Source organism: Perna viridis, chromosome 12 (genome assembly GCF_037379345.1).
Source record: "Perna viridis isolate PV_CMFRI_1.1 ecotype Kerala chromosome 12, ASM3737934v1, whole genome shotgun sequence".
Lineage (NCBI taxonomy): Eukaryota > Metazoa > Mollusca > Bivalvia > Mytilida > Mytilidae > Perna > Perna viridis.
Genome location: NC_142456.1, coordinates 28,079,485 through 28,106,920, shown reverse-complemented (window position 1 = coordinate 28,106,920; position 27,436 = coordinate 28,079,485). Strand labels below are relative to the sequence as shown.

Here is a 27,436-nt window from a genome sequence, read left to right as displayed (position 1 = left end):
GTTCAATTTTTGCCTTTCAAAGGCAACAGCTCTGAACAAGGAATTGTCTCTTATAATTTACTCAAAGAAGACTTAGGTAGGCCTCATCATAAGGATCATTTCAGCAATTGAAAGTTTCCTTTTATTTATCTGTTTTCAAGATATTGGCTGAAACTGTAAAAAAAAAAACCATGTTTTATCACCTTTCAAGGGCAGTAACTCTAACAAGAAATCGTCCGACAACTTTGATCCAATGCAGATTTTTGTAGGCCTTATAACAAGGATCATTTTGGCAAGTTAAAGAATTTGTTTAAACCTAATGATTTTGGAGATATATGGGAAAATGTCTGACTCCTATGTTCTATTTTTAGTAACAGAAGCCATGTTTTTCAACAGATCAAAATCCCCACACTAGTTCAATGTACAATATCCTAAGGAACATTCATACCAAGTGTTATACTGCTAACAAACTAAAGATAACAATATACTATTGTGGAGGCTTTATTAACCAATCTCATCTTATTCAGATTATGACTCAACCAAAGACTGACATTATCAATAAACTGAAGATTTGCCATAGAGGAGATACAATAATACTCTGTTACAATTAATCACATGATTTCCACCCCCATTGACTGTGTTTATAATCCTCTGAAACTCAAAATAAGAAACAAATAGAAATACTGTGTGCAAAGAGAATACAACCCCACTTCAAATATGAAAAACCCTAATATTCAATTATCTACCTATGGAATCCTCCAACATGAGCTATATACCTTTATGCAAATTAACATACCATCCTTTCATGAAATGAGCAGTTACAAGTTAAACCCTTATATTGAATTATCTCCCTTTGGATTCCTCCGACAGTAAGTAGTTTCTTTCATGCACATCTTCATATAATGCTCAACAATCCTATAAAATATATTCCATATTCCTTGAGTAGTTGTGGAAAAATTATGCTGACAAGGATTGTGGACAGACAGACAGACAGACAGTCATACACATCTACATATAATACCCAACCTTCCTAAAAAATTTACCTGAATCACTTGATTGTTCTAGGAGTTGTGCTGACAAGAAATGTGTACAGACGAACAGACAGTCAGGGTGATTACTATATACCCCAAAACTAAGTTGGTGTGTGGTGGGGGATAATCAAAAGCCAAAAAGTCGCTTTCCTTCCATGAAGGCAAACATTCTTCTAAACAACTGCAGAACATGATCCAAAACAGGGAACCCATTTGACTGGCCTAAGGGCATTTGCTCCGGTGATTTCCAATGTTTTCTATATAATTAACATTGCTTTTCAAGCATAAGGGGGAGGGGCCCAAGGCACCCTTGGATCTCCTATAGGGACAAATCATGCTTTTGATATCAGCTAACAGGGAACTACAAAATCATTCATGTTCTTCAAACAGCAGTCCTCTTCAGTTAACTGACAATGCCATAATACAGATGTCTACTTCTTGTAATCAACTAAAAATTCAGTCTAAAAAATGTCTTCTTACAAATACACAATATTCAACGTATTATTATAAACATCCAAAAGGTGGAATGGTAAGGAAAAAAAACAAACTATTTAAGTCTTTAAAAAATCTGTTTCATAAGTTAACGTAGAAGTTGTAAATTTACATTTATTCAATAAATAACACCAAATGAGATGACTTCAGTTTATCTTATTTTGGTTTTTAGGTTGTAATTTTGGCTTACAACATTTTGCTATTGTGTTCTATGTACTGGATTTGTAAAGGCTTCAATCAAAACTGAAGACAGATACCAAATTGACATTTTCTTAGACTAATATTGCATCAGCAAAATCATGTACATTAAATCTTAATTAATTGTTAACAAAATATACCCACAGATTATGGAATGTATTTCTACTAACATACTAAAATATTCTTTCAACAAAATAAAACTGTACATGAACACATTAAAACTTAGAAGGACGGAAAATGGGATATAGAGTGCAGGGTAATACAACATAAATTTGTACTACATGTGTATGATAGTAATCTTATTTTTTGTATACAGATACAAGATAAATGCTAGATGGTTATCCAGTTTCAGATGCACATAGGTTTTTAAATTATAATTTTATCAAAGGCATACTTTTAAACTGTCATGCTGTGAAAAAAAATCAATACTTGCTGCTTTAATCTAAAAATTGGATCTTTTTTTTTATCTAAATTTTCTGATTACAATACATTTACCTTACTTCCTTATGGAAAATCAATAATTGCTACCGTGTGTGAATTATCTTAAAAAACATGAAGAGTGAGTTCAATGAATGGAACCCTTGTTGTCAACATGTTAAACCCTTAAATTTGATTATCTCCCTTTAAACAAATTTTCTTCCTTGGTTTTAGGGCTATTAAGAACTGACAATAGAAAATAGCAAGGGAGGCTCAAATAACAAATCAGTTCAACAATTTTATGGTAAACTTAGTAATTACATACTTCTGCTTAACCAAACAAAGATTTTTAGGATATTCAAAATCAATTATTTTGCGTATATATGTAAAACAAAGAAACATAAACATACATTAAAAAAACAGATCAAGACTGATATGGTAATAAAGGCCCTTCTATAAAACTGTTCATCATAGAACTAATGAGGGCTATTCCATAACAAAAGTGTGTACTGGAGGCAGAATGCCCATGATATATTGGGGTACTACCAACACATTAAGATTATAATCAAGAGGCAATACTTTTGTCTTGTAAGAAAAATTTCCCTTCCCCCTAAAACATTAATCAATCAACTAAATGTTTAATAGGATTAACAATAATTAATACAAAAATGATGCATATAAAGGACGCTTTTAATCCTACAAAATATCAAATTGAGCCTTTTCACATTGCTTATCGTTGTTGGCATTAGGATTATATTATAATGAAAACTCAAAATATTACACCACTCAATAATTCTGCTTATAAACATCCAAATACTTAAAAAAACAAATTCTAAAAAAAAAAAAAACTTGCTGTTTCCACTTTTACCAACAATAATGCATATTTTTTGTATGACTACCAGTATAACTACATGTATAAAAAAAATACTTTTTAAAAGCAATAAAAGGAAATAAACAACTACATGTATCACAATAGCAAAAAAATAAAATATTTGGAAACAAACTACCAAATTATATAATTTCTATTTAGCAGAGCAGGTCAATTAGAAAAATGTATAAAATATTGTAGATTTATACTTGATATATACAAGAAAGTATGAATATTTGGTATTTACTTTATATTACTTATAATAAAAAATAAAAAAAATTTACATAAAAATTCTCAACTATCATACATTAGCAAAACAATTTTAGAGAATACATCATTTGAACACATCCACTGATGAAAAAAATAATATGCCGGAGTTAAAATAAATTGTTCAAAAATGTTTGGAAATTTAGTCAATGGATTAAAGCAGTGAAAATTCCTGCTAACATATTGTAACTACCGTAACGAAAACAGTACAATTAATAGAAAATTGAATTCCACAAATTTATATGTCAATTCTACAACAGATAGATAAAACATTACAGCAAAAAGAACAGCATTTCAATGTTCCTTACTTCTTCAATTAAGGTCATAAACTTAAAAAAAAAATCTGTGAGCAATGGCTCATTAATGATACCCCCGCTTTGAATCAAAATAGAAGGAAAAAAGAAAAAAAAAAGTCCTCGGTTAACAGGAAGTTGTTAATGAATTTTCCATAATGAAAATTTCTACTTGCTAACTTATAAAGTTAAAAAAATGAACAAAGTCTTCTGTAAACAGGAATTTGTTGCCAAATTTTTCTGAAAATGTCTCCCACCATATGACATGTTTAAAGGAAGAATGTGTTAAAATTTCAAGCCACTGCAACAAGTAATTGAAGAGAAAACTGACAGAAAAAAGTGTTACCAAAACACTGACAAGGTTAAAACAGAGCAGGGGTATACACAATTTGGTCTAGTGGCCATAACAACATACTAATTATACTTTTTCATTTACAGGGGTAGATAAATGAAGACCTAAGACTTAAAGAATCTATCTAAATCAGACAGATGATTGACTTTTCTACACTGAAAGGAATCTATAGAAATCACATGGTATCAGGAACATAAATTTCCTACTGGTCTTACAAGTTTTCATATTTCTACAAACAAAAAGTAAAAACATGTATAGCAAAAGTGATCAGAGTTATACATATAAATACAATGTATATATTTTACTGAATATATAGGAAACATAACAAAAAATACTTCAGATCCATAATTATATATAAAGTCAACAGTATTTTCAAATGGCACAAAAATATATTTTAAAATAATGCTTCAATAAATCAACTAACTAAATTTTCCTGCTGTAAATTGTTGTTTTTTTTTCCTCTAATTTCTTGACTGCATACTAAATCTCTCTGATTACCTCATTGTATTTGACAACCTCCCATTTCATTATTGTCAATTTGTTGCCTACAGTAAACCAATATTTTGGATATTTTTTTGTGTTTAATGATGCAAATTCAAATCTAAAGATATTTAATTTTGGTACTAACAAATCTTTGACATGAATTACTTAATAAATGGACTTCTTTGTGTAGATTTACTTTCATTCTCTTCTAGCTCCTCTAGGTTTACAGTACACATGTAAAAGCTTCAATCTGAAGACATATATCTAATTTGACATTTTCTTAGACTAATATTGCATCAGCAAAATCATGTACATTAAATCTAATTAATTGTTAACAAAATCAGTTGGTTTACAGTATTAATTTTCTTAGTGGACAAGTGACTTAGAATCCTTGAAAATAATTTCTACGTGGAATATGCATCTCACAACTTCTTTACATGTATTTACTTAATAGGGGTGTAACAACTCCACTCAGTCACACACTGATACATATCACAATTCTTGGTTAAAGATCAGATTGGCATCACTGTTCTTACAGACGCATTTGTGTTATTTCTATCTACAGAAGTCCCTATCTGAAACCCCCCTCCCCCCTTGACCAACGGGCAGCCATCTTGTGCGACCACATTTCAATTGCATTAATGACTTATAGTGCAAATTGACCCCTTATAAAAGGTCGCCCCTCTAACATGATCAGTGGCCACAACTTTCAATAAAAAACGCCTCTCTTATCCGGCCATGTTCATAGTCAGTATGTAAATTGTAAGGGTCAGTGTAGATCAAGTTCAGCGTTTTTTCCTCACTATACTTTCAATAAATTTATTCAATTGAGTGTCAATTACTCTGAAGCCCTTAGATCAGGTTATAAAATTGTCTTCTAGAATTTATTTACTGTCAAAAATTAAGTACTTTCTTAGTATCAAAGCAAGGACAACTTTCTATAATGGTTATATACTACCTCTGATAGATTACTGTAGCATTGTATGGGGTGGATGTAGTAATGTGAATTTGAATAGAATATTGAAACTACAGAAGAGAGCAGCTAGATTGATACTAGATGCTGATCATATGTCATCCTTTGCCCCATTATTCAGACAACTTGTTATTATGAATGTTGACCATAGGATTAAATATCATAAATATTTGCTTATGCATAAAATAGTAAAGATCTAGCTCCAAAATATCTTATAGATAACTTCAACTATGTTTCTACAAAGCACACTTACTTAATCAGAAGTAAAAAAACCCAAAATGTTTATAGTTCCAAAACCCAAAATTGAACTTTACAGAAAATCTTTTGAATATTCCGGTTCAATTTTATGGAATGAATTACCCAGTACATTATTTAATATTTCAAAGACATATTGCTTTAAATATAAAATTAAACAGTATTTGAGTGACAAGTGATTTGTATATAAACCAATACAGCTATGTCTATGTATTTTATAACAATAATACATATTTGTATTACTTACTTTTGTTTTGTTTTATTTTGTTTGTTTGTTTTTTTTTCTAGTACTATTTTGTCATGTTTGTAAACAGACTTTTGTGTATATAATTTCTGTCTCCATTTCTGTTGCATAAGGGCCTCAGGGAAGATTAGTTCTTGTACACTAACTGTGTTACCCTCTCAAAATAAAGTTTTATTATTATTATTATTATTATTATAAACATGTCAAGTGTGGGCACCAAAGTGTGAAATTAGTCTGATGAATCAGTTATTATTACGACTGGTAATTTATAAAAACATGACCAGGTATTTTCAAATTACAAACGAGAGTTGTTACTTTTTAATCTGTTGCAATTAAAATGTTTCATACTGAAAAGCAATAGTCGTCATTACTTTGTGTTTTACTTTTGATACACTGTGGAAGTACTATTGTTTGTGGGATACCAATTTTCATGGTTTTCATGAGTTGGCCAAACCAAGAAAATTTGTTCCGAATGAAAAGGTGATTTCCATCGATGTGTATACTAAAAACCTCAAAATCACAAATTCAAGAATACACAAACTTGTGTTTCTTCCCTAATCCACGAAAATGGGTATCAACAAATTAAAAAAATTCACGGTAGCTAATTGAGGAATCAGACTGGATCACAAAAATGGTTCTTGTATTGACTTCTGGATTGTAACTTAAAGGATTGTGGTTTTCAGATGCAACAGTGGGTTGTTAAACTCCTCTTATTCAATACTATTAAAGGTATATGGTCATTTGACAAAAAAAATGTAAATGTAGATATCAGTGTCTATTATAATATATGTATATATTCATTCAAGTCCTGTAAATTTGTGTCTAAATAACTCAAAAGAATTCAAATCAACAACTGAGTGAATTCAGTTGTTCACAAGGTTTCATGTGTACTGCAATACATATTTACAAAATGTTAAACATTTGTTCTTCTATCTCATAAGCTGATTGCTATCACCTAGGCACTACCACTAATTTATCCACTTTGATTCACTAACTAAATTGGAAGACTTTTTAGTAATACTGGTTGAATCAAGGCATGGATTGTAAAATCTAAAGTCATTAAAACTTACTGACCTTATAGGTATCTAACCAACAACATTGTTACAGACTGTTTAACTTTTTTGATACAGATATATAGTAAGTACAAAAATTCTAATAACACAAAACTGCAAAAACATAATATACAATACTTTGACACAAAATACACAATGGTATAAAAATAAAATTTGCAATTTATAACAGCAATACAATCTTGAAATTTTGGTGCCACAATTCCTTCCTCGAACTCAATAGCTCTTTCTTCTCACTACAGGGAGGAATTTACACATCAGCAGAGGTATCTAAGAAAAACAACTCTTCAAAAAGCAAGAGTGATAACTTAGTATCAGCCACTTCCTATTCCAGGAAAGAAAAAGAAATGTGGCATCCTTAAAGTACTTTTATACTCAGACATCTGTGACATCTGGTCCATTTCTATCTGTGGACATCGGGAAACCTTTCTAGACACTACTGAGTTCACCTAAATAAAACATGAGCAAAGATATGAAGTTACATTGCTGACACACATAACAAAAGGAATAAAATCTTACAGATTGAGAAAAATATGTTTGAAAAGAACTCAATGTAAAGAAGTGAAAACAATAACTGTACATTTAGGATCAGCATAACCTGCCATTCTTAAGGTATTAAACCTCACATTAAGGAACAGCACAACCTGCCATTCTCAAAGTATTAAACATCACATTTAGGACCAGAACAACCTGCCATTCTCAAGGTATTAAACCTCACATTTAGGACCAGCACAACCTGCCATTCTCAAGGTATTAAACCTCACATTTCGAATCAGCACAACCTGCCATTCTCAAGGTATTAAACCTCACATTTAGGATCAGCACAACCTGCCATTCTCAAGGTGTGAAACCTCACATTTAGGCTCAGCACAATCTGCCATTCTCAAGATATTAAACCTCACATTTAGGATCAGCACAACCTGCCATTCTTAAGGTATTAAACCTCACATTTAGGATCAGCACAACCTGCCATTCTCAAGGTATTAAACCTCACATTTAGGATCAGCACAACCTGCCATTCTCAAGGTATTAAACATCACATTTAGGACCAGAACAACCTGCCATTCTCAAGGTATTAAACCTCACATTTAGGACCAGCACAACCTGCCATTCTCAATGTGTGAAACCTCACATTCAGGATCAGCACAACCTGCCATTCTCAAGGTATTAAACCTCACATTTAGGATCAGCACAACCTGCCATTCTCAAGGTGTGAAACCTCACATTTAGGCTCAGCACAACCTGCCATTCTCAAGGTGTGAAACCTCACATTTAGGCTCAGCACAATCTGCCATTCTCAAGATATTAAACCTCACATTTAGGATCAGCACAACCTGCCATTCTTAAGGTATTAAACCTCACATTTAGGATCAGCACAACCTGCCATTCTCAAGGTATTAAACCTCACATTTAGGACCAGCACAACCTGCCATTCTTAAGGTATTAAACCTCACATTTAGGATCAGCACAACCAGTCAATCTTAAGGTGTGAAACCTCCCATTTAGGATCAGCACAACCTGCCATTCTTAAGGTATTCACCACCAGATCTAAGATATTGATATTAATTTGTCCAATGAAAACTTAATATATGTCATTAGATCTGAGTGTGCTATCCTTTAGAATTCATTTTTCCAAATCTATTGTTGGCCTATAAAAACTCAATAGATGGTATTTAATCAGAATGTTCTTTATATCATTACCAATAACTTATAGTTATCCACCCAAAACTCAACATAGAGCATGAATGTTTTTATTCAATACTAACAAGTTAGAGTCTGTGATGAAAACTCAACACAAAGAAGTAGAGTGTTTTCTCCTATTCAAACATGTACTTCAAAGAAAATTCTAAAACTCTGACAGCAAGTTTTACTTACCCTATTTAGCATTGTGCAGACATCTTCACTTTTTGAATACTTCATAAAAACTTGTACCAATGCTTCAATATACCAACTCCCCCTCTCCCTATTTCTCCAAGCATAATAACCTACATTGTATACACAAATCATTATATGATAATACTAACTAAAACACAATAATACAACACAATCAATTTTTGTTCTTTATATAGCTGTAGTGGTGGATCCAGAAAGTCTAAAAAGGGGGAGCTGCCTGACGGGGGGTGGGTGGGGGGTGCGGGATGGAGTCCAAAAAATTTCAATTTTTACCATGTAATCAGCCAAACTTAGTAAGCATAAGGGAGGGGGTCTTAGATCGACCTAAAAGCTGATATTTTACTACAAAACAATTTTATGTTCATCCCAATTTGTTAACAAGTACATGGGCTTTTGTCATATTGTAAATGTCTGCATAAATTTGTTAAACACTAAAAACTGCTACTGAAAAGAGACAAATACAATTAGTCTTCACACAACTTTGATGGTTTACCAAGATTTCCAGATTTTTCAATGTTTATTTAAGACACCATTTTACTGTACATGCACATAATAACCTCTTCTCATTAGTAAATATTTTAATAAAGATGCATTGTTACATGTATGTCTTCATTTGCAATAAAGTAACATGAGCTATATGTAGAATGCAGTAGCCCTTAATTTGAGTGGTTAACAAATTCAATTTAATTCCTTTCCTCGCATATAACAATACGCTAAGAACATGTTTAGATTTTTCCCCTTTAATTTCAAGGAGTATTATATAAAGTACACAGTACTTTCATCTCATTAATTTTTTTTGTAATAAATAATAATTTTGGTTTCATTGTAACAATCACATGGTTTACACTAAATGACCAGTTATTCCTGCATGTGAATTTGGCGGGAGTATTTTACACATAACAAGTGGTGTAAACTGATGCATATCAAAATGATGCATCAGACAGCTGTACATAACTCCAAAAACTATTGCCTTTTCTATACCTTAGAAAAGCTTATGCTTCCATTTAAAAAATTAAAAAGAAACTGTTGTGATGATGATACACTGTTATAACTTACCTGCTTGCGTAGGGAAACATATGAGCATGTCTGACATTGTTGGTAGTTGATATGGTCTGCACGTGGATCCATCATGTTCATCTCCAAACATAATACCACTGTCTAAAGCACCTATAACATATTTTACAGTTACAGGCCACTTCAAAAACAAAAAACAAGTACCTGTAGTATGATTTTTATCATAACTATGACACTTTAAACACAATATAATGAACTCAATAACAATTAACAGAACAAAAAAAAACAAAAAACAAAGTTGCATGTGTTACTGGGCTATACCCCAACTCAAGTAAAAACAGGAATTGATATCAGACAGCAAATACAGTGGATTCCGCTTAATTGCATAGCCTATTTGCCAGTAAAAATTATGCAAATAACCGGGCTATTCTTATAACTGAAATTACGATTTTACCGGAAGTGTGAGTTCAGGTAAGACGACGACACTGTGGATCAACCAGGGACATCACTGTTCAACATGTCTGATCTGGTATTTAATTGTTATAGACCTTCTCATTGTATTGTTTTTTATCAATAAATAATAATATATATTGTGTTTGTCTTGTTTATTGACCTTCTTTACGTTGTGTGTATTTATAAGTAAAACCACGTGTTTCTCATCTATAAATAGTCAAGTAATTTCCTGACCTTTCTATGAAAGAAAATCCCATATTTCATATTTCAGCCAAGATTCAGTGTAATATTCATCAATGTTTGCAGTTTGTGGACTTTTGAAATGGTCTGTGTGTTTTTATTCCTCTGTTCAATCACCATTGTACACTGATAGTTGTGTATTATACGTGTCATTGACCTCAATATATTCCTATGAAGTGTGGATAGTATGGGGCACCTTAGGGTAGTTGAATTTCATTAGACATTGTGCTGAATGAATGATGACTTTTAATTTTCAGTTGATATTTATGCCTAGTAACCCAAGCTGACTAAAAACTGTTCAGCTCATTGAAGAAAATTAAATTTACATTGATAATCATTTGTAGTCGGAAGAATTTAAATAGGAACAAAAAATACCCCAAGCCGCATCATAAGGTGATGTTTGGCATGTCGTCAGAAGTCATTGTTCACCTAGGTGCTTGTTTATTTTAATGTAATTAGAAATCATTTAAATTGTCTTTTATGTCCATTATGTTTTTAATCCATTATTAACACCTCCTGATTGATGATAATCTAGTTTTTACAACAATAAATATGATTGACATATTTATGACCCGAAGGCTTAAAATAGAATTTGGGAAAACCCGTCTTTACCTGGATAAGGCAAAATTCTCTATGCAATAAACCGAAATGCACCTGCAAGACCTATGCAAATAAGCGATTTTTTCCCTAATTGAATAATAGGAAATGGTTTTGTGCAGGAGAAATTTATGCTAATAACCGAAATATGCAATAAAGCGATATGCCAATTAGTGGAGTCGACTGTAATATAAAGAATGAATAAGATTGATATGTCAAAGAGACAACAAAACCATCGGGTTGAAAAATGTCAGCTCTAGGCCACAGCTGGCCCCCAAAAAACATTATACAAAGGTACAGCAAAATAGTTACGCCTATGTAATGTCTGCCCAATCCATATAAAACTTAGGCAGGCAAGATCATTGCGACGAAATTCAGACAGATAAAATGATGAATGGACAGACAGACACAGTGATTCCAATATACTAAAATCACTAAAACATACAGGTAAAATATTCATACCTCCCCGACAGGCCTGTATAATGAATATTTTAGGCTTCCCTATCAAATGTTTACAATGGCTGTTGTCAAACAGAGACAGTACATTGTCCAGCAGAATCTTTCTTCCATCGGTACCAAATATATATCCCTCCTCCCCATGACTCAGGATACACACAACACAGGCATCCACTTGTTTGTGGTCTTCACATTCGCTAAAGTCTTGCAACTTTATTGCAATATCCTGTTTTAGAAAAAACGGAAAGGAATAAAATTGTTTAGATATCACTTTTTGTTGAATTTCTTGATTTACACTGGTTCCCTGTTAATTGGTACATGTATTCAGTGAAATCAATGGTATTGGTAACCACAGTTACAATTAATATACATTACTGTGAAAAAGCATTTTTCATGGAATATTAACTTTCATGGTATTACTGTTTCATAGAGTAATAAATTTCAAGATTTTTTCAGTTCAATGGAGTACTAACTTTCAAGATTTTGCAGTTCAATGGAGTACTAACTTCCAAGATTTTGCTGTATCATAAAGTAATAAATTTCTCATGGATTTGCTGTTTCAGAGAGTAATAAATTTCTAATGGATTTGCAGTGTCATGGAATACAAAACTTTCATCTTTTTGCAGTTTCATGGAGTTTTTGTTTTTGTTTGTTTGTTGGGGTTTAACGTCCGAGCAGCAATATTTCAGCTATATTCAGACGATGAACATGAGATGGATGATAAAATGAACATGAAATGATAAAAAAAAGGATGGGACACAAGGACAGTAGGGTCGACAAATTTTGATTGCCACTGGAAAAAGGGGGGATGGGTAAGGTCGGGCAATTTAGCCTCCTGTGGCGGAGCGCAAAGGTTCCTACTCCTATCGAATACCACAGCAGGGTTCTTTAACGTGCGAGAAACGTGGCATCTTTCCCAACACGGTGCACCACTATGGTTTGCGGTCAGGTTTTCCGTATTATAGCTGCAGTTTCATGGAGTACTTACTTTCAAGATTTTGTTGTTTCATATAGTAATAAATTTAAAGTGTTGTGCAGTTTAAAGGAATTATTAATTTCACAATTTTGCCGCTTCATAGAGCAATAGCTTTCATTGTTTTGGGGTTTCATGGAGTGCACACTTTCATCTGTTTGCCATTTCTTTGAGTACTAACTTTCATGGCTTTGCTGTACATAGAGTACTAACTTTCAAAATTTTGCAGTTTCATGGAGTACTTACTTTCCAGCTTTTGCAGATTTATGGAATACTAAGTTTGAAGAATTTGTAATTTCTTTAAGTTTGGAAGTTGCATAGAGTGCTTACTTCCAAGATTTTGCAATTTTATGGAGAACTAACTTTCATGGTTTTGGTGTTTCATTGAGTAATGACTTTCATGGTTTTGCAGTTTCATTGAATATTAATTTTCATGATTTTGAAGTCAGACAAATTTATCAGATTCTCAATGAAATACACAATTTTCACTGAAAACTTATGTGCTCTAATGCAATCCACAAACAGTGTAATGAAATTTAACTGAAATATTATCCGTGAATAAAAGTCAGTTCACATTCCTTAGTGACATCATTTTGATCATAAATGAGCTGGTCATCATAATTGACAGGTAAAATAAATGATTTTAATACATATTTGTCGTAGAACATTTTCTTGTTTGCCCTTCAAAATCATCATATCTTTTGAGTTTGATTCTAGTCTCACTTTCTCATTAACCTTTGCAGTTTGCCCATCAGCCCTTCACAATCATACCTCATGTGTTTGTTTTAGTGTGACTTTTAGTATTTCCTCCGAAGTGTGCCCTTCACAATCATATTTCATGTATTTGGTATAAGTGTGACTCTCACTTTTACCTTTGCTGTTAACCCTTCACAATCAAACCTCGTGTGTTCAGTATTAATGTGACTTTCAGTAATACCCTTTGCAGTTTGTCCATCACAATCACACCTCATGTATTTGGTATTGGTTTATTTTTCAGTATTACCTTTGCAGTAAGTCCATCTGAATCATTGTAAACAGTGACATCAAAGTGGAGCTGTGAGAAGAGGTGGTAGAGGTTATCTCTGTCAATGTCAGTACCTCTCCTTGGAGGTTTTCCCTCTACCTCATTGACATTCACTATTAATGCCTTTCCTCGAGGTATTCTTACCATGGAGTAGGACTGCAATGATAAATGTTTTGCTGAAAGGTTTGATTTGTCATATACACATGTACAATGTAGTTCTAAATTTTGTGGATTTTGAAAATCCTTACAAACCTGAAAGAATTTTCATATGTTTTCAGAGACTTGTTGAAAGAATATAAAAATAAATATGAATAATCCAAGTAAATGTATCTGTACAATTAAAGGGATATGGTATTGTAGTCATAAATGACATACTTAATATCACTTACTTTATAGCAGAACCTGGGGTACTGTGAAAGTGCTATTGTTTGTGGGGTATCAACTTTCGTGGTTTTCATGGGTAGGCCAAAACACGAAATTTGGTTCCCAATGAAAAGGAGATTCCCATTGATTTGTATACAGAAAACCTCAAAATCACTAATTCAAGAATCCACAAACTTTCGTTTCTTCTGTAATCCATGAAAATTGGTATCCACGAATTAAAGAACTTCCACAGTATAGTATTGTAGTCATGAATGACATACTTGTTATCACTAACTTGATAGCAGAACCTGGCATTTTGATTGATGAGTTGCTTTTTGTCAGAATAATTAATTTAACTGTTTAAAACTCTTTCTTTTATTTCAATAAGACCTGATGTTATGGATATCTCTATGGACCTATAAGTGTTAAAACGTACTCCTATACTCTGAAGCACTTATAAAAGAATTGGTCTACAAGTTGTTTTAAACACTGATACTACTTGGAGTATTGGACACTCATTCAATGCATACCTTTTTATAATGTTCAATATAAAACTGTCTGGTACTGGATTCTACTCGGACACTGACTGGACCATCAGTAAGGTCTAGGGAAGGATCATCGTGTTCTCCAACAGGTACTTTGACCAGGGAAGGGACTATAGACTTTTTACTGGGACTACTATCTAGCTTAGGAACCGAAGGACTACTAACAACTACAATGGATGGAGTGTGTTTGAGTTGGTCCTTATATATTGGAATTGTTATAATTTCATCTTCATTAAGTCTTGGTCTTTTTGCTGAAAAACAAAGGTTACATGAGTGTCAATTATTACTTAAGTAGTAGTCTTTATAAAAATCAGACAGAAGGTGATTTGTGAATGTCAATAACCCACAGAATTCAATTTTATTTCTTGTTCAGGAACAGTTACTGGTCACATAACCAGTCTTACTTTTAATTTAGTTGTTGATAAAAATAACATAGATTGTACATGAACTTGGTACTTTGCAAGAGTTATCTTTCTTGATTTTGTTTCATTTGGTTGATTTTAGTAGTAGATGAATGTATAATTTTATAATAAGTGCAAATCTGCATGCAGAAATGATTATCATTATGTGAAAATATAGCCATTGTAGACTGAAAAAGATATTGTTAGTTAGGTGGGTTTTTCTTCACCATGAATCACTTATCATTGGCAGTGTCTGAATTTTATGTAGACGGGTACTTAAACATTTAAAAATTTAAGTGAAACCTGTCAAACCAAATCCCCTTTGAACTGTAAAGTTTGTTTGGTTAAAACAGGTGTTCAGTACATCTATGTTCAAAAAACATTTTAATGGATATATAGGAACTTAAAAAAAAAAAAAAAAGAAAACTGTCAGGTTTAGACAGGTTTCACTGTATGGTATAACTAAGAACCAAAGAAGATATTCCTTTATATATAGTCCAAATTTCTTCTGACTTTGCAACCAACTTTTAATCTGGATATTGATATGTTGGGTCAGAATGATGTACCATACAAAAAGTTGGAGATTAAGGGTTACCACAGAGTACCGCACTTCAAATGCCTCTGTCGACTTTCATGTTAAAAACATCAGGCCTTCAAGTGGGTTTTTAATAGGGCCAATTTTTTTGAAAAATAGGACTTGAGTGTTGTTTTACATGAAATGATAAATGAAATCAGTTCTGAGAAAAAAAAATATAATTGTCTTCAATTTGGAAAATTAACTAGCAGGTCATATATACATGTAGAAAAACAGATTTTACAATTCAATTGAGGAGAAAAAACCCAACTTCTTTCATGTAAGCACCAAACATCCATAAAATAATTCTCACTAGTTTATAGTACCTGATTGTTCCATATTGTCTGGGTATTCTTTCTTTGTCATTGCATCTGTAATAATATAAAAAAAAATATTCTTGAATTCCAGTACATGTATTTATAAAAATTATTTAATACAATTGACAGAGTTTGGGATTAAAAACTAGAGGCTGAATTGCTCACCTGGTTCATTTTTTGCCTTCAACGGCAATAACTCTAACATGGAGTTGTCATCCAACTTTAAACCATACATACTTTTGTAAGCTTCATTAGAAGGATCATTTCATCAATTGAAAGTTTCTTACTACATACTACAATTTTAAGTTATTAGCTAAAAATGCCAAAATGTCATTATTAGCATTTCAAGAGAAATAACTCTAACAAGAGGTCACCCCTTCCATTGCATACATCCTAATCCCTCCATTATACACATCCTAACCTCTCCACTATTCAAATCATAACCTCCACTATACACATCCTAACCCCTCCACTATTCAAATTATAACCCCCACTATACACATCCTTACCCCTTCACTATTCAAATTATAACCCCCACTATACACATCCTAACCCCTCCGCTATTCAAATTATAACTCCCACTATATGCTTCATAACTTCTCCAATAATTCAAATTATAACCTCACTATACACATCCTAACCCCGCCTCTATACATAAAATAACCCCCACTTTACACATCCTAACCCCTCCACTACTATACACATCCTAACACCTACACTACACACATCCTTACCCCTCCACTACACACATCCTAATCCCTCCCATATACACAGCACAACACCTACACTATACACATCCTAATCCCTCCTCTATACACATAATAACCCACCAACTGTACACATACTTACACTTACACTATACACATCCTTACACTTACACTATACACATCCTTACAATTACACTATACACATACTTACATTTGCACATCCTAACACATACACTATAAACATCCTAATCCCTCAATTATACACATGCTAACCCCTCCTCAATTCATATTAAACCCCCACTATACACATTTTAACACATCCTAACACCTACACTATAAACATCCTTACTCCTCCTATATACACATCCTAATCCCTCCACTATACACATAATAACCCTCCAACTATACACATCCCTATCCCTCCCATATACATCGTCTGAATATAGCTGAAATATTGCTGCTCGGACATTAAACCCCAACAAACAAACAAACTCCCATATACACAACACAACACCTACACTATACACATCCTAACCCCTCCTCTATACACATAATAATCCTCCAACTATATACATTCTAACACCTACACTTTCCTTTCATCTGTGGCAACACCCCTTCAGAACCTGTGTATGGAACGTTTATATCACAACTCATACGTTATGCCAGAGCTTGCCTAAACTACGCAGACTTTTTGTATTGTGCTAGAACTCTAACAAATAGGCTTCTGGAACAGGGTTATGTTGCTACAAGATTGAAGTCATCACTACAGAAGTTTTATGGTCGTCATCATGAACTCGTGGATTGTTATGGTGTATCCATCTGCATCATGAAAACTAATTTATTCAACGGGTCATAGTTTTCCTTTCCTCGTTTGTCTACCCCAGACTTGACTTTTTATGAGCAACTCGCCGGGTGTTTCAAGAAAAACAAAGGACGCTTACCCTACCGGTGCACCTGGTCCATGCTCCCAGTTTTTAGTAAAGTCAGAGTTGCTCATTTGCTTTTGTTACTTTGTATGTATGATTTTAGTTACTTAATGTTCTTTGTTGTGTGTCTGTTTTCCATGTCTGGTCTTCGTCCCTGGATTGCATTCTTTTGATTACTGCTATAACCTTGGTTCCCTTGATTGCTCTATACACATCCTAACCCTCCTCTATACACATAATAATCCTCCAACTATATACATTCTAACACCTACACTATACACATCCTAACCCCTCCTCTATACACAAAATAATCCTCCAACTCCATACATTCTAACACCTACACTATACACATCGTAACACCTCCACTATGCATATCTAATCCCTCCTATATACACATCCTAACACCTTCACTACACACATCCTAATCACTCCACTATACACATCCTAATCCCTCCCATATACACAACACAACACCTACACTGTACACAACTTAATCCCCTCACTATGCTTTTCATAATTCCTCCAATGTACACATCCTTACCCCTATACTGTACACATCCTAACCCCTCCATGATACACATCCTAACTATATTATACACAATTTTACCTACCTACTGTACATCAAATGGTTGCTCAGTAATAACACTTACCTATACTGTCATTCCTGATCAATATATGACTGTTCCCAACATACCTCCTTGGTAAATCATTTTGTGGATGTAAACTATGAATGTTTTTTAAAGATTTATGGGAGATGTCTCTGGGTTGTCCACCATTTAGTCCAACATAGGCTGGATCAGCAATATAGTGCTGAAATTGATATCTGGTTTGACTCGTTTCTCCATTCTCACAAAAGTTTTGATTAGGGTCATGACTTTTTTTAGAACTATATTGGAAAATGAGTTGATGATGGCTGTCAGGAGGACTGACAAGACGAGGAGGTGATGAATGAGGACGAGGTTGTTGAGCAGCAGGAAATCGTGCACCAGTTATTGCCAAACATGAATTTTCAGCAGAATTTTCTTTGTCATATGCATCAGATCTTGTTTGGACAGGAAATTGTGAATGGATTTTAATGTATGAGGATGATTCAACATGAGGCTGTTGACTTGTGGATTTTATACCAGTTTCTTCACTACTTGCTAATCTATTACCACCATCAGCACTTTGTTTTTCCTCCTCTTTGGGAGTCAAGTATAAATCAACAACATGCTCCTGTAAATCAGCTTTTAAAGATTCACAAAATGCTTGAAATGCATTAGGTCCTCTTGTGGCTAACACATTCAATAACTCCTCTGCTTGTTGATCAGGAGTTTTATTGTGCTATAAATTTACAAAAATAAAAATTATCATACGGTATCAAAATATGCATTGATTACTTTTAAAACTATATACGGGAAATGTATTTCTATTATAGAATATAAAATTAAAATTTTTGCTTTTTTGGTTTAAAAAATAAAACACATTTATATGGCAACATGTATGTACAGCTTGTAGCTATCCTGGCTACTTACATGTATGGAAAATATTGGTTAAATATTTCTTTGAGATACAAATTTTATAAAGGAGATACATGTATCCTCCACAAAAAAAAAAGACAAAAAATGGCTCATTCAACATGCTAAAAATGTATGAAATTTTTTTTTAAATTCACAATAATAAAAGGTACACATTTTTAATATGTATAAAAACACTGCAGTTTGAATAGTATTGATTTTATACTTGCTACAATTTTTACGAAGTAGGTAACCCTTAGGACAGATATTAGCCTGGAACCCCATTCTTTATTGGAATCACTGCCCCCTTTTTGTAAATATTTGGATATTTGTATGAAATGTGAAGACCATGCCAGGTTTGCTTCTTATCGGTCATGTAGTGTCAGTGAAGATTCTTAAAAGAAATACTTGTAACATTAAGAATAACAATAAATCCTCAAAAATGAATAACTCTGACCACTATGATCTATTGTTAGTTACAACAGCCATGTTTTCTGACAGATCAAAATCTAACTGGAACTACTCGGCCATTTCTGCTACACTAAAAAATAACCTTGGATGCAGGAAGGAGAATTTCTTCCTAAAAAATTTGCTGGAATTGTAGTCTTATGCTGATCAAGGTAGTTCTACCCACCAGGTGGTGCTAAAAATTTTGGTTGAATAGCACTAGAAATAAAGAACAACCAAGAATTTTGGCGCAAAGCAAGGAGCTAAGAAAAAAAGTAATGGAAAAAATTTCAAGTTTAGCTATAATTTTAGAATAAAATCGGTCAAATTCCAAACAGATCTATCTGCCTAGTGCCTCCAAGGTTTTTCTTTTGTGTAACTAGAAAGGCTGAAGTGCTCTAATTGATCAAAATCCTCACATTAGTTCACATTTTAAGTAAATCAAATGTGTCTTCAAGTCTCTAATTATACCCCCGCTCAATAGATTTGCCAAATTAAGAACATGTTTATATTTGTATGAAGACATGGCTTGCAGATTCAGAAAGGTTATGTACTATTGGTTGATGCAGTACATATTTGGTATGTTAGGCTAAGCACAGCAAAAACACTTGTGATGAAAATAATAGGACTGATAGACAGACTGACGGACACATAAAAAATGTTAATACCCCCAATAACAAATCCTTAACTTTGTTGCTTGGGGTATATTACTGACAAAAATGACAAAGTCCAACTATCAGCCAGTTCCGTAATTTTCCACAAAAATCAAGATCCTATGACCTTGCATACCATCATACCAACATCCTGCAAAATATATTTTAGATGTAGTTCAAAAACTACTGGAGATAGCAGGACAAGCCATATAACCCTATTTCTGTCTATTTATCACCAATTTCTGTAATATTTCATGAAAACCAAAAGCCTTTGACCCTGCACACCTTCATCATGCATAGAAATATCCGGTAAAATATTTTAGATGTACATGTAATAAACAGCTGTGCTTTAAACGCATGATATGCCCATTGCCCTTTTAACTTGTCCTTATGTTTTCAATGAATTTATAGAAATACTGTGAAAACCCTCCACCCAACAAAAAGTAAATAAAAAATGCACACAAAATTCGGCACTATCAAGGCTACCTCAATTTTAATTAAGTTTGTAGTCTTGATTTTTCACCCATACATTTCTATCTTGTTTAAAACACACTTTTCTGACAAGGTTACCAAGTACCTTTTATATTTACTAGTCAATCATCATAACAAATGGTGTTTTAAACAATTTTTCAACGAATAAAATTTCCTGGGCCGTTTCTGGCCTTTTTTAAAGAGTTACATGGAGGGGAGCTTACTTCAATAGATATGAAAAATTCACCGAAGTTTCATAAAAGTTAGTGAAAGTGTTTTTGAGTAATTGTGTGAAAACTTGAAAATCTCCCTTTTTTAATAAAGAAAATTCATAGCAAAAAAACAAAAAATCTGAAATATATAAAAATAAGGGAGCTTACATCAATAGATATGAACAATTCACCAAAGTTTCATTAAAGATGGTGAAAGCGTTTTTGAGTTATTGTCCGAAGTGTAGACGACGGACGGACAACAATATACCATATTATGCCCCGTCTTTGACGAGTGTATAAAAACTGTACGAGGAGATAGCCAGACAAGCCACAATCCATATATTTCTGAGTAGAAAGACAATGTGTAACTATCACCAATTTCCATAATATTTCACCAAAATCAAAATCCTTTGGCCCTGCACACCTTCATCATGTGTAGAAATATCCGGTAAAATATTTTAGATGTTCAAAAACTGTACAAGGAAATAGCCGGACAACCCATGATCATGTGTAAGCCGGACAGTCGGACGGACACACAGATGGACAGGGGTAAATTAATATGCCCCCGACAGTTTGTCTCGGGGGCATAAAAATGTTTTAATAAAATAATTGTGCATGTGTCATAGTAACCAATTACATGTGCATGTATCAAATAGTTGGATAGCAGAGGTTTAAAAAGTCTTCAAATAACGAAGTTTAATGTACCGAAATATAATACGGCTATTTTTGGTATCATTTTTTATGAAAATCATTCTACTTTCAAATTGAAATTATTTTACAAATGTATTGTGGTCAGAATTCGTGAAATATTGCATTTTGTGAGGGTGCCCTGTTTTCCTCCACAAGTACAGGCTGTTAAAAAGTCAATTTTGATTATGAAAACAAGGAAAACAGTTTGTTAAAAGATCTACGTGTCTTTCACAGAAAGCATTAAGGATTACATAAAGCTGCAATTTTCAATAAAATATTGTCATGCAGAAAATATTGACGTAGTTTTGCAGACTGTATTTTTGTGCCAATTTTTAAGCCAATTTTCATCAATTGTATGACACTTGTGCATATTTATTGACCACAGTGGGTTTAAATGCATAGATTTTAAAAGCAGGTACCTTATGAATTAACTCTCAATTTTGTGTAATGATAAGAAGTATTTTTAATAAGTAAACACAAAGGTCAATATTGGCAGTACAAGCTACCTTATAAATGCAAAATTTCACATGCTCCGTGTATAATCTATCACATAGTGTGACCAGTCAATAACTAGTAAGCATATGTCAAAATTACAATCTTGTGCTGTTGCATTTTGATAATGATACGTTGTGTACTTTTTATTCTGCTGGGTTTGCTTTATTAAGTTTGCAAGAAATCTTCGATAGAATTCTGTATTTGTGTTTTTAGATGGATATTCCCTTATTTTTATTCAAGTGTCATTTATAAGACTCCAACCAAATCTGAGTATGATACATTTTAATTCCGGATTGTAATAGTAAATATGCATAGACTTTCTAACTTTTGACATACATGTATAGTACTATGACTAGAAGACTTGAGAGATGATTTTAATGGGGGTTATAACAAATCTTAGTCAATAAAAAGAGAGGATTGGATCAGTGGTTTAGCTAAAGAAGAAATTAAGTGTGCCTAAACATTTGAAAAGGAGTACATATAACAAATGTAATTGTTTGTGTCTTATGTATAAGAAGGCACAGTGAATTTTAAAAATTGTGATTGCATTAATTGCATAGATCAGATAAAACATTTTTGCTTCGACCCACAACATTTCCTTTATAATTATACCCACAAAACTAGGAATTCATAAATAGTGTGTCCAGTCTTATGCGGGGCTCCAATTGATTTGGAATATCTGACTCCAAAAGTCGTTTCATTATAGTATTATGTTGGTAGTATAAGAAGAAAATTGATATTATTCTTATGATTCTCTGTTTATCCGTTTCTCTGGGGAATCCCCCTTTCTCTATAATACATTAATTGGTAACCCTTGAAGAACAGGGATTCCATTTATATTAAATCAGGGCTAAAATGATATCATGTACTGCAAATTTTTATTTGCATGTATAGCTGTATAATATACTATAATACCGAATCTTATCTCATTAAATCTATAAACAAGGAAACAAGGAGTCTTGGTAATTCAAAAATTTGTCTGCCGCTCATGCATGCAGTAACCAATCATGATATAAATTTGTACCTCAGCGAACAAAAGCTTTACACAGCAATCAAAAACCATAGTAATGATTTTCAGACCTATGTCAGGCTGAAGTCGTAATATTGTTGTTTCATTGATGCTACATGTAGCAAATGCCATTTTGGTTTATTATTAGACTCAAAGGGAACAAATGCTAAACACACAGTGCCAAACTAACTAGGAGTTAAATTGACATTTAACATTTAAATATTCATATTTATCATGTTAACTCACACCTAAGCAACAAATATTCATATCCACTATTTTTTCTCTTAAAAGGCCAAATAAAGATTTGGACAAGACAAATCTATTAATTCTTAAGTGAATGATATGTAACTTTTTCCACTTGAACCAGCCAGACAGGTGTTTGAAGCATGCAAATTAGCCTCCAGCCTGTTTCCAAATGAAAACACTGCAGATCTATATTACTTAGGTTTTGATGTCTTCACAAACATCCAAGCCTCTCTGAAGTCAATTTCTTTGTTTTAGTTCGTTTGAAAAACTTATTAATAAAACAACCTGCAAGGTTACAAAAAACTATTCCAATATGAAATGTGTCAGGTTGGTATACGAAGGGGTAGAACAAATTGCTATCATCAATACTATCCTGCCAAGAGGCCGGTGCAATAAAAATATCCTGTATTTTCCACAATTGTATTCTCATTACCTGACATGCAGGCTTCAGATCAAAAGCTACTCTAGTATCCAGTCACAAAATGTACTTTCACAACATGTCTATGTGAAGGATACAAGTTTACCTGGTCGAATATTCGATACTTTTACTCACTTTTAACTTACAACAGCTTAAATCTTTTCATAACCTATTCTTTCGACACCTGGGTACTATTAGTGAGTTATGTTTTTATTTTCAAGAAAGTATTCTAAGTCTATGGCTTTTCAAACAGAGAAAAAAAAAACTTGTCGCTGACAAAAATATACAAATTGGTCAGAAAAAGTGTCTTGGTGTTGCAGTTTTCTTTTCGCATTTCACGACCTTTCAAAAACCTGGAACCACTATACAATAAAAATGAATGTCTTTTTGCTTCTTTCTTTTGGCTTACACTGGCATGTTTAAGAATAATATTGGCAATATGGAGTAAAAAACAAATCAATTAGGATACAATAATTCAATGTTTTATTATGTGCAATAAAATCAAGTTTGGCAAATAATGAAACATTGTTTCTGCTATTTTCTTCAAGTAGCATTTATTGCATTATTGGTATTGTCTTTTTTTTCAATAATTAATACAAATGTACATGCTTCCCATTTCTCAACTAAACTGGTAGTTTTCACTGTAGCCAGTACAACAAGAAATGATAGACATTTTCAGTGGTGTTCTTTTGAGTTTTCCATGTTTATCACAAATTTTGTCAAGAATTGAGATGGTTATATAAAATTAAGACATACTATACAGTGTTATTTAGTATCATATGATTATCTTTGCAAATGTACAAAATATTCACAAAATGAACTAAAAGGGAAATTGTACCTGAACTAATGGAGAAATGACACTTTGAAAGCTGCTATTTAAATAGAAAATTTGATATTTTACTACAAATGTTAGATATTAAAAAATAATTTCAGAATATGCTTTTAAAATATTTAGCTTCTAATTTTACATTCTGATACCTGAAAGGTCAAGGTTGGCCTTTCATTTCGGACTGCTAAAATTTGAAAGTTTTTGGCATGTTTACCAAGAACTGCTGCGGACGGCACTATATGCTAGTTTGTCTTAAATATAGCTAGTAATTCTTGTATGAGATGGAATTTGAGCTGATCTAATATAAAAAGTTTGGTACTTTTCTTACTAGCAAAGGGAAGTAAGTCATACAAAAATGGTACAAAATTTTTTTCTTAAAAATCATGATTGACTTTGACCCGATTTTGTTAGAGACGTGACCACAATCAATGCATTTAACATCGATATTTCAATAGGGCTAAAAATAAGCTTTCCGTTAATGTATAATTTAGCCGTATTATATTCTGGTACATTAAATTCTCGAAAATTGTTAGCCTGCTATCCTACTAAAAGTAACCAATTATATGTATCAAAGTGACCATACTTTCTATATACATTATGCAAATCAGTAAATCAATGTATTCCAATATTACCTGTATTGTTCTGACCATACGCGCATTAAATATTTTCTTGGCTATTAACTGTGAAAATAGGCCATCAGAAACATTTAGATTTTCCACCAACTCCACTCTATTTCTGATCAAAATATCTTTATGCTTAGGATCCATCTCTTTCAATATTTAGTATGAATACAATCTTCATCAATGCATGCTTAGTCTGAAAGAAAGTTAATTACTCTAATTTCAAAAACACTTCATGCTTTTTTCGAGAATTTATGATTTCACTTGAGCAAAACCTTCCTTTGAACTACAAATGTAAGCATTTACTGTAATGTACTACATTATAGTTCAAGGAAACAAAACACATACAAGACATACATGTACACATGTGCAGTAAAACATTTTTATATAAGCAAGACCCTTTTTCATGCCCCTCTAGCAAAATAAATATGTGTATAGCTAACAAGAGGTTTTAATGTGATGTTCCAGATCCATTAACTCATTGCAATAAAATCACAGAAATAAAATCTGAAAATGTTCCACAAAATCCGCTAAGTAGGACTCAACTTGATGTTAAACGTAATACTACAATGTATACTCATCAATATACATCAACACATTAGCAAATAATCATGCTACATTTATATAAAAATTGCTTTTGTATGTTCCCCTGTTGTTACTTTATCAATTACAATGACCATAATTACCAGTCAATAATGTGTGCGACAAGTGAACATGAGTTTTTAACTCAACAGGTAAGAGGCAGGAATAGGACCATACTGACCTTAGTTATATACTTGATCATCATTAAACTGAAGGTCAATGGAACATATGAAACAACTAAATAAATATTGTAAACAGGCAGGCAAGAAATGCAGCATGTTTCAAAAAAAGAAAAAAAATGGGGGGGGGGGGTTGCACAGTAAGGTTCATATATTTGGATTTGTTTTAAAAAGTGAGGCACCATTCTCAAACAAAGATTCAATTTTGAAAACAGTGTATTATATGTCAATTGGTCTATCCATGTATATGTATACATGTATGACAACTGAGATTAAATATGTCAATTAATGGTTCTCCCCGAGTACTCCAGCAGTGATAGAGTTTGTCTGGCAAGCTATTTCTGACTTGGCCCCATCCTAACCTCTAGCATCTGACATGTCGAAAGCCACCACAAGTGTGTATAAACTAAACGTGTTTTAAAATATTTTAAGTCTTCCATTTACATAAAAGAAGTTTAACCCACCAAAAATCAATTTTTCTTGATAACCTACATTTATAGAAAACATTTGCAATGAAGACAGTTATCAAAGTGACCAGCCATTTTGAGTTAGGTGATTAATTTTACAGAATACAATATATTTATGACAAAATGAACTTGGTAATGGTAATTCGTTGGTTAATTTAATATTTTCGTTTCACAAATTAAAATACGTAATTTTATCAACTGGATGTACATATTTAAAATGCTGAAAAGCATATGTGAAATTCAATTAAACTGCTTTTACAAAAGATTTCTGGGACTGCTAGATTTTCTTATCAGGTAGGTCATTTGTTTTTCTTCAGTTTAGTCAAATTCTCCTATGTTAAGGTAAAGAAACTATATAAAATGTTTTAAATGGTAAATGTTTTACTATAATTCTTCCTATTTCTTCTTCATTTTCCAATATAGTGGGTGATTCCTCTGGAGCAAATTGTCACACTCTGGTGCAGGGCATTTATATACAGATGCTTGTGAAGTCTATGTGCAAGTGTGGTGACTGCAAGTTGCATGTGCGGTTAAAAACAGGAGGTAACATCTACTGATCTGATGTAAGTCCTGTCTTGAAGCTCTTAAGAGTGGACTGAGACCAAGTGGCTGGGAGCTGGTTCCAAAGTCTAATACCAGATGGGAAGAAAGAACATCTGTACTGTAGATATCTGTTTGACAGGTTTCAAAGAAGTAGGAATGAGCTGTTTGCAAAATGGCGCTCGGAAGTAAGAGGTTGGGGTATGGAGGAATGGAATTCCAACCTCTTACGTTGTAGCCAATTTAGGAGTACTCCCTGACCGGTCTTAATGCAGTCCACTTCCAGTAATGGCTAATGCCAATGAGAATTTACTCAGATTGTATATTCCCCTAGACAATGTGAAGTTATATGTACTCTATAGTAAACCTTTAATGAACTTGAGAGTAACAACAGAGAGACCGAGCATACCCACTCTAGAGTTGAATCACTTTCTCTTTTATGACCCACATTTTCCAGATGAGTTTCAGGCGCCAAACATTGGAATTCAACATTTAAAAGGATACATGTTTTTTTTGTTTAAAGGCAAAACTAAAATGATTACTGAAACTCACAAGAATGTACTTATTTTACGTTGATTTCCTTTAAATCGATCTTAAATATATTTCTTCATAATTTCATGTTCTCAACTTGTTTTCCAAAATCAAGGGGAAGTAATTTTGTATCATTGTAATAATGT

General features: G+C 32.8%; 1 protein-coding gene across 1 annotated transcript; it reads right to left on the bottom strand.

The window, feature by feature from the left end:
• Nucleotides 1-464: 464 nt before the first annotated feature.
• On the bottom strand, nt 465-27,436 carry LOC148601898 (uncharacterized). Its single transcript, XM_088556950.1, has 10 exons — nt 27,312-27,436; nt 25,004-25,187; nt 18,056-18,728; nt 15,782-15,826; nt 14,466-14,731; nt 13,552-13,728; nt 11,582-11,801; nt 9,872-9,982; nt 8,798-8,907; nt 465-7,371 (listed from the first exon to the last, which is right to left on the bottom strand). The coding sequence occupies exons 2-10, from the start codon at nt 25,136-25,138 to the stop codon at nt 7,237-7,239; spliced, it is 1,872 nt and encodes a 623-aa protein (XP_088413076.1). The 5' UTR covers nt 25,139-25,187; nt 27,312-27,436; the 3' UTR covers nt 465-7,236.